We start from the raw sequence: 13,164 nt of genomic DNA, 5'->3' as shown, positions 1-13,164 counted from the left end.
AGAGTCTGTAAACAACAGTGAATGCTGGTGCACTCACAGGCTGTTCCAAGCCCTGAAAACATTCTTTTAGTGAACAGCTCTAATCCTACCAACACTATTCATTATTTCAAATCAAAAACAACAGGGAGCTGCCAGGGAATTTTTTACCTCCTCTAAACAACGGGCCTCTTCCTGTTGATTCTCTTTCACAAAGTCTTCCAGGGGATACTTTAGTCTTGGAAATGGAGCAATAGGCCAGTCCAGTGAGGGAATGTCCAGTTTGTGAATTGCTTTAGAGTGAGTTGTAGCTAAGCAACCTGTGCCCAGAGAGGGAAAAATTAAAATAATACCCATCTACGAACAATACAAGAAAAAAGCTACCAAGAGGTAAAAAATGGCATGACTGTAGAATTCTCTTAACTACTCTGTGTTTTTACTGTCTTCTGAAATACTGTGTAATTGGATTTAGTCAGGCTTGAATGGATTGCTCTAGATTTTAAGCATCAGTTTCCACATGCACTGCTCCAGAAGAGCAGGAGAACCTCTGTCAGTCTGAACAGGTTGCTCAGACAAGGTGGGTTTCATCCCTCCAAGGACAACCACTCACAAAGTTCACAGTTACAGCTCTCTCAGGTAACATGCTTAGAACAGGGACTGAGCTGATATAAACCAGCAAAAGTGAGAGACAGTATGTTTGTAGTGATTTTACCCCAGGAGTTAGATTTTTATAAGTACAAACAGGGAATTGCAGATTCAGCGTGAAAATAAGAGCCTGTCTGAAAAGAATTTTTTAAAAAACATAAAATCAATTCCTACTGTCACTCAAACATTCCAGTGCTGGTGGGGCTCCCAAGGCAAACCTAAATGAACCTTCAGCTTCTCCAGTGGCACTACATGTCTAAGGACAAGCTCAGTGAGCTGGGGGGGACAAGGGACAGCTTACCCAGGGTCCTGCCGTGGAAGCCGCCCATGAAGGAGAGCATGGCGTAGTCAGGGCAGCCGGGGGGCTGCAAGCAGAGCACACAGCGGGGTCAGCGAGGGGCTCACATCCCCCTTGCTGCCCCCTGAGCTCCTCTTCCATCAGGCACCACAAAGTGTTACAGCCTCCCCTTCAACAGGTACACTGGTCACCCCCTGAACTTGCCCCAAAGCCCAGCTTTAACGCTGACAGATCCTCAGTTTTGTGTTGTGGCCTGACATCACTGCACGGGTGAGCTCAGACAAGGCTGAGCCTGGTTACACAGATCAGGAGCACATGTTTACAGGGTGGCTGTGCCTGGGGGGCTCAGTGAGGCGAGGCTGGGGCTCCCCTGTGCTGCACCCCCACGCATTCCTGATGACTCCTTGATATTTGTTGGGAGCAGTCTGTATTTCACCATTTCCTAAATGTACAAAGCCCAGATTCCACTTCACATGTAGCAAGCCAAACTTTTCCTCCCAATCTTCCCTTCCAAGCCCCAACCACTGGTACATCTGTAGGTGGGGTAAAGAACTAATGTTACCTGGTTAATCATGCAAGATTCCAGTTCTTCTTTTGTGACATTATTATGGCCCCTCTCCTTGTTCTGTAAAAAACCCAAACAACCCAACATGAGTGTTCCTGTAGTTGTAACCAATGCATTTATGGCTGAACCATAAACCAGTAATGCTGGTATTTGAGACTGGAGTCAAGGAAGACCCTGACTATGGCTTTCACATACTGACTACAATCTGCACTTTCTTCATTTCCTTTCCTTTTTAACTTCTAAAGTTGTGTGAATATAAAGTAAAAGCTTAGATGAAGGCATTTTAGTAAAGATTTTATACTAGATTGGATATAAAGAACATCATGACCAAGACAACCTCCAAGCCTCACTTTGTTTTGCAATAACGATTTTGATTATTTTATCATTTTGTCATCTGAACCTACAAAAATATCTTAATGTTTTACTTACTCTGTACCACATGAATATTGCTTTAAAGGCATTTTCGTTAGAGCAGGATCCACAAGACATGGTCATCACCTGTGACAAGCCCTTAGGAGCCACCTGCCAGCAAAGACAGAAAATTATTCTTGAAATACTGAACACAAGTAGAGTGCAAAGTGATAATAACAGCAATGATAATAATGGTGAGCAGTCCATGGGTATCTCAAACTTACTGATAACAAAGACTCATGCAGTTTTTCTGTAAAGTTCTCTGGAGGTAAAATCCCTAGGGCAGGTCTGTTGATAAAAGTGCTCTAAAAAGACAAAGGAAGAGGAATTATTAGGTCTTACTATCACATGGAAAATATGTTGATATCAAAGCAGTTCCATTTCATTCCATTCTAACCATAAATACCAGGCAGGAATCCATGTAATGGCACAAGTTTTAAGCTAGGGATTACTATTCCTACCTTAGCATATGTTTTTCTGTCTAATCCTTTCTACTTTATTCTTGCAGGACACCTTAGGGAAGGTTCATGCTAACTCACACTGACATTTCCTCTTCGATATTGCCATTTTAGCTGCTCAATTTCCATTTTCTTTATACATAGGAAATATGCTTTAAAATCTTCATTACTTGCTTTCAGTTTGAGTAGCTAAATTCAGTTAGGATGGCAGCATTTTCATCCTTACTGAGCTTCAAGACAGACCATTTTGGGACACTGGGAAGGTGGAGCCAGGCTCCAGGCTCTGCAGTGGGAGATGAGAAGCCATGGGCATGAATCAAAGCAGGAGAAGTACTGATTTGGGTATATGGAAAAGGTTTTGCAGGAAGGGAACAGTGAAGAAGTGAAACAGGCTGCTCTTCTGGAGCTCTTCAAGGACCCAGATAAAGCCCTGAGCACCCTGGTTTCATCTCACAGCCACCCATCTTGGAGCAGGAGGTTGGCCAAGACCATCCGAGGTCTCTTCCAATTTCAGTGGTGCTGCAACCTGCCCACATCAGGATTCACACCTTTGGGAAAGGTAACTTTGGTGTCAGGGAACAGCAGCCTGCAGCCCACACAGGGGTTTCTAAGGAGCAGCTCTGGAAAAAGCCCCTCATCTCCAGTCCACTAATGGAGATGAATGTCACATTTATGCAATTAATTTAAATTGTGTCATGGATTAAAATTGATTCATTGCTGGTCTTAGTCTTCGTGGGTAATCTTATTTGATTCATACTGTGCTACTCTTTATTTTAAATTAAATTTTCTCAGAGAAGGACAAGCTCAATAAATTTGCCAACTGCCAAGCAGCTTTATTGCCCTTTTCTTTTGTTTGCTGTTTTTCTTGTTGAACAAGAAATTAAAGGTTGAGCTTTGATCGGTCTTGATGGATCTCCAGAGGGGACACACGACCTCCCCAAAACACTCATATTTTCAGTGCAGCTCAAGCCTGCACATTTATCAGCATCTTTCAGTCCTCCTCCATACCAGTACTCATTCATTCCAACACGTGTGAGGCACAGCAAGAGGTATAAGTGGTCACCCTGCACCTGTAAGGACATTTCATCAGCATTCTTAGGGAAAACCAACTATCACACAAGACAGAACACTGGATGAGCTAGGACTCTCTAAATTGTTTAAGTGTCTTACTTCCAAAACACTGCTTCAACAGACTCAAGCTTAAAAAAAAACCTAAGCAAGGATGCTAATGATAGGTTAACACAAACTTTTTGTTTAGTAGCCATGAGAAATCTTGACTTTTTATCTCATTTCAGAATTAAATTTTCCTATCAAGTTAAAGAGAGAAGACCATAAATTCATTGTGAATTTGATTATGGGTTGTCACATGACAATTGTCATGTGTCACATTAAGCAGAAAAGTGTATTTTAATTTTATAGTTAAAGAGACACTCAGAACTGAGAAAAACAGAACATTGACATTGAGCTGCTGTGGGCTCAAAGAAATAGATACACATTTAATGTTTAGAGCTGGCCATAGAGAGGGTATGTGGAGCATTACAGACAAACCAAACAAAAAGTCCCTCCAGGACAACACCAATCCCTTTGCTAACACTAACGGAAGTTGTGCCACTCATGTGGGACTTTGGAGGAGTTCCCTCACTGCAGGCTTCCAGGAGTGTCACCTGCCCTTCCCCAGCGGGCAAATCAGCAACTGCCACCAGCAACAGGGCTTTTTGATTTTTTTAACTGTTTTTGGGACTTTTGTTTGTTTTGTTTTTTAAATCTGACTTTGCTTACTGCTGCATTATAGTGAGGTTATTATTCTCAGAAATCATCTTTATGAATTAATGTAAGTAAGACCTTCCAAAATATCCAGATCTGCCTTTGACAACTCCAGCATTTCTGGTCCTGTTTTTTTTGTTGTTGTTGTTGGTTTTTTTTTTTGGGGGGGGTTTGTTTTTTTTTAACTTGAAGTATTTTAGTCCTGGGAAAGGCAGAATTTCTCACCTGAAGACATGAGTATTCCATAAAGGAAATCAGCTCAGGGAACTCAAATGTCTGCATTTCTTTGCTCTGCTAGAATGCACTTAGGAGACAGGAATCAGCCACTGTCCCCTTAAAACTTTATAAAAAAAACCCCTATGCTTCCAGATGTAGGAAGTGCTTCCAGCACTCCAGATGTAGGGCACCATGTCCAAGATACTGTATTCCCTCTCAAGGTTTTGGGCTTGCTTTCAGGCTCAAAAATTCTTCAGAAAACATTAATAAAATGGTTAATTTGAGACATCATGTTTGAATTATGACTTAAATGTGGCTGCAAATATATCAAGTGCTTGCACCACCCAAATGTTTATTTTTTGTAAAACTTCCCAGAGGTTTTGGTGTCTTAAACACTACAAAGCTCTTTTCATCTAGTGAGAAGTAAAGCAAGAAGATCCTATCATGAATTAAATTGAATCATTAGCATTCACTATCAGTCTAAGAAAAAAAGAGCCCACAACAAGGAGAGATAGAACTCCTTCACGTACTTCATGTTCTAATTCACTTACCAGGTTCTGTGGCTGCTGTAAAAGCTTTATCAGAGAGGGATGGCTGTAACCTAATTAAAAAGAACAAAGAAAGAAAACAGTTATTTTTATCTGGTTTCAATGAAGTAATGCAAAGCATAATCTAGAGAATAACTATATCTTAATGTTTGACTGTTTATGTGGAACTTGTCTATTTTTAACTACTAATGATGGGACTTCTTTTGAAGTAGGAGAAACCTCTGGGCTCTTTGTCTCCCAGCAGCCTGTCTGGGTGCAGGGCACAGCACAGCACTGCTGTTGGGGCCTGTGGCACACCCATTTCTTTACTTTGACAAAGTTTTGCTTGGAAAAATGCAATGATTTATCCCTCTTACTAAGAAACTAAGATAGCTTCAGTTTTAATACAATGAAAGTGCTTAATTTATCTCCATTAATAGTCTACAGGATAACTTGCTTGCTTACAGGCAAAACCAATTTATCTGCTGTTAAAAAAATAATCTTCGAAGGAGGCCAGAAATTTCATTTTGAGCCTGATCTCTAATGGATGAAATGCCAGCGCCAGAGATTAACATCATCTTTTACATTTCCTTGTAGAAACAGTTGGAACCCTCATCTTCCCTACTGCTCAAGAAGTCAGACCACGGTAATTTTGTTACAAAAGCTTATTGTGCTTCTGAATCCCCATTCCAGTGGAATGACAACAGCCCTGATTATCCTGTTTGAGCAATGGAGCATTAGGCAACTGTGTTAACAAATCAATTAAATTCAGTTTTGAATATTTTAGCTGAAAACAAGAGAATATCCATATTGTTTTAGCAGCATGTCACACTGATAAATCTGTTAAAACTATTATGAAGATAATAATAGTGGCTATCTGGGACACAGAACAACTACATCTGCATGGCATTTGCTGTCATGGGAAGAGCTGTTGTTCAGCTAGAGGGAACGACACATTGTGAGCTGTGTCCTTGAGAACTGAACCTGTGGCTGCCACTGAGAGCCCCTCTGAGAATAAATCAAGTGTTTTAGGAATCTCCAAGGCACAGCTACTATTGTTCAGGAAGCTCAAGGATCAACTCTGGTGCTGCTTGTAAGAACCTGTAATCCTGTTGCTGTTGCATATGTGAACACCATTGTATAAGAGATACCATTCTCTTACATAACACAAACTTCTATTACCTCTGATTTATCCTTTTGCACTCACAGAGAATCTTTCTCCCATTCTCTTCACTTCAGGCCAAGTGGTCTGTTCTTCCTCCTGACACTCCCTCATCCTCGTGCCTCCTCAGAGGGGCCCCAGTGAAGGAAGGACCCTCAAAGCCCAGCTGCTGTGACAGAGTCAGGCTGTGTGCCAGAAGCTGAGCTGGCATGTGTGCTCACAGTCAGGAGCTAACACCAGGAAGAACTAAATGCTTGAATAACCATTATGTAACTGTGGTAGACAAGTCAAACAGCTCCAGGCTGGCATGGCAAACAGGCACTAACTCCTTTCAGTGCCATGACCAGCACAAGTGTTTGCAGTGTTACAATCCTCTCAGAGGTGACTGAGCTGGCTCTAAGGAAGGGCACCTGCCCCATCACTCTTGCTGTGTGTCTGGATCAGTGTGACAGGAACGTACATGTCCTCCAGGCTCATCACTGTGCCTGTCTGCAACGGGAAAAACAACTAGAGCCTGCTAAAATAATGAGATGGAGAAAGCCCAAAGAATGATTTGAACTGAGCAGCAGGCTGCTGTCAATAATATCAAACGACACCTCTCTGCATCTCCCCAAACAAAACAGACCTTCCCAGCACTGAAAAGCACATTGGTTCATTTGCTATTCCAGGATGCTTGCTGGCAAACATGTCAATAACATCCCTCTTCCATTTGGCTCCGTGGGGTTTCAACTCTATTAGACAGAATAGATGCAGGATGAAAGGACTATGCTGTGCTACTCCTGCCCATAAAAGTGCGGTAAAAAACCCTTTTAATTTTTGTTTTTCATCAAGAGACAGCCCAGAGCACCTTTGGCCAGAGGTTTTTTATACTTTATTTCTTATCTCTCCACACAGGCACTTATTACCTCTCAACCTCTGCTGATAAATATATTCTAGTGTAACAGATCATTATTAAATCTTGGGGAGTCCTGACAGATTCATGCAAGGTTTTATTGGATTTACTTGCAGAGAGATAAGCACAGATGACTAACAAGCACCTTATGATCTTGTTTTGCTCTCCCAGTCCAGACCCTGCCTCTGTCACCAAGAGGGACATTATTAGTAACCTAGGCAGCTTCAGATAATCTTGTCATTCAGTACAACTGAAACATATAAATTAATTTTGTGTGTTAGACTTGGGTCAGCCTGTAAGTATTAAATTACCCTTTGCTCTTTGTTGCTGCACATCCCAGAGCCATTACCTGAGAAGGTGCAAGAAGCACTGTGCTGTAGTGCCTTTGGGACTGAGGAACGAGTTCCCTAGCATAAAAACCCAGCTTGTCCTTGGGAAGGCATTGCCTGGTGTGAAGGAGGAACTCCATGCCTTAGAAGGGTCAGTCACAGCACTGGAGTCTTGTCCTATGTCACCAGTTTCAATCAACCAGAGAAAGTAAACTGCAGAGCCCCTGCCCATTAAGAAAATATTTCTTCCGTAATACTTCAATATTTAAAAGTATATTAAAAGAGGTGTGTTTGCACCATCCAGCACCAGAAGGCCAGAAAACCTCAGTGCACTGTCTGGACAATTTCTTCTGGAGTATGCACTGACCTTCATACTTTGGAGTGTGTATTTGATTACATGACCGAGACTTGTTTCTCCAAATCGATTTTGTGGGTGAAGAATGGGAAGCCATGAGCACTAAATGCATCTCCTTCTCTAGCAACCTAAAATCCAAGTCATTGGCATACAAGCATTGTGCTCCTGTGTCTCACCCCTATTTCCACGTGAGCAATGGCCAAGTCATCTCAGTGAAGCCTCTGGAAGATACAACGCAGTGAGAACTTGTGCTGGGGGAAATAAGCTACAGACATTGCAGGGCTCTGGAATGGTTACACTGATTGAGTGCTATGGGACAGCAAGAACATTGGCTGCAAAGAAGAGTGGGATAAATGAACACCCACCACAGTCACAAGGTCTTAGATGCTAAAAATTTGGTAACAACCTGAACATCATCAAATTCTGTTTCCCAGGAAAGGAGGCCTGTAGAGATGATTTTCAGTCATCACAGTTTCTATACATAGCACAAGATATACCTTTGAAATTACTCCAGCACTTCTGCTCTTTTTGCTTCTGCAGAAGAGTATTTTTAAGCAGAGGAACCACGGATGAGGAGCAAAGAAACTGGGCTGAACTGAACTCCTACTGAAACCTGTATGCCTTGCAGTTGGGGCTCACATTTCTGCCTTGCCTCTGATTGAAAGGCTTCACAAAGCAATCAGCTGACTCTTGCCAGGCAGTGTCTGCTCCCTCAGATAAATGAGCTGCCACCTTCACCACATGGCACACTCCTTTTTTCCCCCACTTATTTTGAGATAGAAATGTTAACTAAAGCATATCATTTCACGTTAAAATGTCTACGTTATGCTTGTTAATGTTTAAAACAGTAACATACTGTTACAAAATCACAAAGTCACAACAGAGACAACCTGAATTCTAGAACTTGCACATTCAAACTGAGATTAATACCAGTGCTTCTTCCAGGCACCATTTTGCACTTTAAGTGAGCTTTAGGTATTGAATTTGTAGTTTCTTCAAGTACTCTGTAGTGGTGGATACACAGCAGTGAGCTGTCCCTGATCACAACAAAGTGTTCATTATGTCACCTCTGTTTTTTTAAATGAATCAACCAACTTCCCTGGTAGTGCCTGAGATAAGAAAATGACAGGCTGAGAACAAAACAAAACATTTTGGTACATCTGTCTCCTACCTATTGGGATGGAAGAAATCTGAGAGTAGAGATCCAACATACGATTGCCATCTACATCTACAAGGTAGTTCCCTCGGCTCTCTTCATAATTGCAAAAGAAGTGCACAGCTTCTGCATTCTTCAAGAAAAAAAACACAGTTAGTGCTTTAAAAAGTGGCAGTATGTAGGAAGGTGCAACTAATGGTTATACAGCAAAACCTGATAAAAATATCTAATGCGAGGATAAAAAGACACATTATATTCACTGCACGGGAATAACTGTACAGCTATTTTTATAATGACTGTTAAAAGGGCAAGTCTTTACTTTTTCTGCAGAAATGAAGCACAGACTTGGAGAAATTGCTCATCTTAAGGAAGGCACTATGTACTTTGGCTGACATACTTTTAAACCCTAATATACCTTGTTTTTACTGGCTACTCTGTAAGAACTCCAAGATTTTTTCTTTAAACACATACAGTTTAAACACCTATGTTAAAAGAAAACCCCCTGATGCTAGCAAAATGATCCTGCAGTACTCAAAATATCCTACAAAAGGTTTTATTCAATTGCATATATAAACCACACATAATGTACTCAGCGTGGAAACCCGGAGTCAGTGTTTCACCTTTCTTGGTGGCACAAACATACAAGCCAGGATTTTAAAATAAGTTCTGAAATCAAAGTAGTAACATCCCCCAAAACACAGAAAACTTGACAAATTACCTGAATGCCATTCAGCTTCTTCATTAATTCCTGCAGAAAAACCAAATGTCAGTCTCAGGTGTGTAATAAGCAAATACTGATGGAGAATGTGTATTTCTTTTTTATGATCTCATAAATCACATGTAAACTTTGTAGTCCTGTGTGCTTACCAGGAAACTCTACCTGCCACAGAAACTTTCATGGTGCATCTTGCAAATATTACAGTCAAAATTATGACCTGTGGCGTGTAGAGCTAAATGGCTGCAAACACAGATTTAACTGTAAATCTCCAAAAAGGGAAAGCTTCCTCTTCTATATTGCCCAACTGAACTGAGAAAACAAGAGAGGAATCAGAAAATAAGAGAAGCCAGAGTCATACTGAAGGGATGCTGGTACATTGGTTCTAGAAAGACTGCTCCTTTTTATTAAAAACAACAAAAAATCTCACAGAAACCAAAGCCCATGCACAAATGCTGACTCTGCCAGAGTAAAACAACATCCAGCAAATTCAAACTCTTGCTTCATTTCAGAACCAAAGCATTATTTCATATAATAAACAGTTTCTATTACAGCAGGAGCACAATTAACCAAGCCTGATGAGATGTTCTATTAAAATAATGCTCTTTTGCTCTGAGGTATTCCATATGGGAACTTGGGAGTTGAGATTCAGATCTGCCTCTCAGAGAGAGGCATTTCACTCATGAGCTTTTCATTCTCAGCTTCCTGATAAAAGTGGGCATAGACTTATGGAATCATGTTTATTCACATCAGATTTCAGGTTTGGAATGAAATCTGTTTTCTAGCAAGTTAGACACCGTTAAAGATGCAAAACACCAAGTTACTATACTTTGGAAACTTACTCTAGATCGTGGCCCAGGAACTTCTGTCTTCATCAGAGGTCCATCATAATCAAAATCCACATCAATTTTAGCTGCAGCTTGACTGATATACCTGTGTCCTGTAAAAAATAATGAAAACCTGAGTAGGGTCCATATTTTCTGTGCTCTCCTCTCAGAAGATACATCCATACCTTGCCTGAGAACACTTGACAGATGAGACCAATTACATTGAGCTGCCTGAAATGAACTATGTATCTCATCTTTGACCAGTCTTAAAATAAAACCAATACCAGCGTGGTGGCTTAAAAAACAACAAAAGCAAAAAATTCCACAGAAAATGACAGGGCAACCCTAGAGAAACAGAGGCAAATCCTCCTGTAAAGCACAGAAGGATTGAGAGCACATCTCTCCACCTCTTTTGTTGAGTCTGTCCATTATGCCCTCTGCAAGCCTTTGCCATAAATTCCCCACTCCTACACAGATGGTTTAGTTATCCACCAGTAATAACCAAAAAGCCTGATGGAGTCCACAGGAAAAATCCAGTATGATGTTTCTCAGCAGCTCAAAGAACATTCTTTGGGAAAGATTTGTCTCAGAAAGGTAAATGGCCTTGTCTCACAAGAAACCAGCATGCTGCAGTGCAGCTCTGAAATCTGAGCCCAAATCAGTGCCAATTTTCCTTCTGATCTGGCTGTTTTTATCCACATGTGTAAGGAATCATAATAAACTTGACACCATAATGAAAACAAAAAGGCAAAAATCTCTTGTACTTCACCAGTAACAGGTTCTACTTCTCTTTCTGAAATACTTGTTTTAAAACACGGGGTTTAGGCAAACTTCATATGACAGAGACAAATATGTACATATTCCATTAAGTGAACAATAATTAGGGGATAATATGGGGATTGTACATTTGCAAAAACAAGAAGTCCAGACACCAAAGCTCCATCAAGGTGACCAGTAAGAGACTATGAGCTTGCTCTGCACACTGTGGTTATATGTTGAACTAAACCAACATTCTTGGCAATTACATTTTTGTCATGGAGCATCTGCAAGCCTCTACCCAGCATGGCATCAACAACAAATTGATCTTAATACTTTTATCTTGGGGTATCACACTTGGATGTGAAAGAAGAGAGTGTAACTTTTTTTAGTATCTGTGATGAGCATCTTTTAGCTGGAGTAATTTGGATGGCCCAAAATGAAGGTCCTTAGCTCTCCTTGTCACCAGCTGCAGCTCAGATCCAGGCTCAGCGTGGGAAGTCAGGCAACACCAGCTCTTGCCCAGGACACTTGGAGCAGCAGGGTCTGGAGGTACCACTCGCCACATCCTTCTGTGCCAGGACTGTGCTGCCAGGTGCTAAACCAATAAACTGCACCCCAGTTTGGCAGAGGTGCAGGGAGGGAGATGCCTGGGCAGGCAGGCCAGCAGTCAAACACATGGAAATCCCTGGGGTGCAGCACTGCCACCAGAAAGCCTGGCAGCACCAGCCCCTCTGCACTTCCATCCATACCCACCTCTCACTGCCAGAGCTCTGTTCCAGCAACACGCTGAAAATGTTTTGTGTTTGGAAGTAACAGTTGTTAAATAAACCAGATATTTAAAGGAAAACAGAAGGTATCCTGTGATACTGCTCAGCAGTGCTCCGAGCACAGCCATTCAGCCGAAATTTCCAACAGTGACTCGAGACACTTGCCTCAGCTTGTGTCAGCCCAAGCTGGAATGTCTCAAGCAAGCCTGATTTCAAGAAACTATCTGGAAAATCACAGCCCTTTGAAAGCATCTCTGAGCACTTGAAGTCACTGTTCATCTTGAGAAAACTTAGTCTGCAAAGATGATTATTCTTCCCAGCTTTAATTCAGATGCGTCAGTGCCTCTCCGCAAAGCTATTAATAGGTTTTGTTACAGCAACACCATTTTTGTGTCATTCTGTTTAGCATTCATGTGAACTGGAGACTGCATGGCAACTGCTCCACTGAGGGGGAAAAAACTACTGCATACAAAAGATCAAAATCTCCACAATTCATAGGCAATAAGGCTGTAGGTTTAGTATACACACTCTCAAGTCTAAAAGGAGAGGAGACCAAACTTACCCTTTTGTGCACCCACTCCTTCCCCAATGGAGAACCCACCAAACCAGCTGCAAGCATTTCTGCTTCTCCTATGTCCCCCTCTCTCCCTCCCCCCAGGCTCTAGGTGCTATTTCTTATGCCAGAAGGACATTTTGGGAGTCAGCACTAACAGGAGACATACAGAAACCCAGCATCTGACTTGGAATCACTGGACACAGCTGCAGATAGAAGGCAGGTGAGCTGCGACCTGGAAGCACTGTCCTCACCCTCTTCCTCCCCACCCTGGCTTGTGCCCTGCTGCCAGAGACCCTGTGCCACCACATCCCCTCTGCCCATCTCCCAGGATCCTCTCATCTGGACAACACCTCCTTCCTTAGTCTTTTCAACTGAGTTCTCACAAAAATGCACTTCTTTGGACCATGATTGAAGATCTCTTCTGCAAATACCCAAGCCATTCCTGCAAGGTCCTGACTGCCAGGCTCCAAAATCCAGAGCAACAGTCCCAGCCACCACCTGGGAGAGGGTGGATGACATTCCTCCTCTTCTGCTTCCCTGAAGGATGGTCTGTGAAATATTGTAACAAGTAAGGATTCTAACTAAAACACGAGTTCAGTTATTCCTCTAAGCAAGTTTTGTTGTGGATACTGCAAGCGGCATGACCTCTCCTACAAATAAATTCATATTTATAGGGCTGTATAACAGGGACTTTAAGTTGGAGACTATTTTAATCTTGCCCTAACTTGTTTAACAGCACAAGTCAAGAGGAGGTTGCTTCCTTCAGCCAGGCTGCCTAACAAAGAC

The 13,164-nt window shown here is 41.9% G+C and overlaps 1 protein-coding gene across 2 annotated transcripts in view; it reads right to left on the bottom strand.

Moving 5' to 3' along the window:
- Positions 1-13,164, bottom strand: part of ABAT (4-aminobutyrate aminotransferase) — a 48,884-nt gene that overhangs the window by 7,380 nt on the left and 28,340 nt on the right. For both annotated transcript variants that reach the window (XM_058850072.1, XM_058850073.1), the window contains exons 3-11: positions 10,312-10,409; positions 9,473-9,502; positions 8,770-8,887; positions 4,885-4,934; positions 2,120-2,200; positions 1,914-2,006; positions 1,482-1,544; positions 923-986; positions 148-296 (exon numbers count right to left, since the gene is read on the bottom strand). In XM_058850072.1, the coding sequence (XP_058706055.1) occupies positions 148-296; positions 923-986; positions 1,482-1,544; positions 1,914-2,006; positions 2,120-2,200; positions 4,885-4,934; positions 8,770-8,887; positions 9,473-9,502; positions 10,312-10,409 (746 nt within the window). The remainder of the gene's footprint in view (positions 1-147; positions 297-922; positions 987-1,481; positions 1,545-1,913; positions 2,007-2,119; positions 2,201-4,884; positions 4,935-8,769; positions 8,888-9,472; positions 9,503-10,311; positions 10,410-13,164) is intronic.

This window comes from Poecile atricapillus, chromosome 14 (genome assembly GCF_030490865.1).
Source record: "Poecile atricapillus isolate bPoeAtr1 chromosome 14, bPoeAtr1.hap1, whole genome shotgun sequence".
Taxonomy (NCBI): Eukaryota; Metazoa; Chordata; class Aves; order Passeriformes; family Paridae; genus Poecile; species Poecile atricapillus.
Note: the sequence above shows the minus strand (reverse complement) of the source record. Positions and strands in the feature narration are given on the sequence as shown.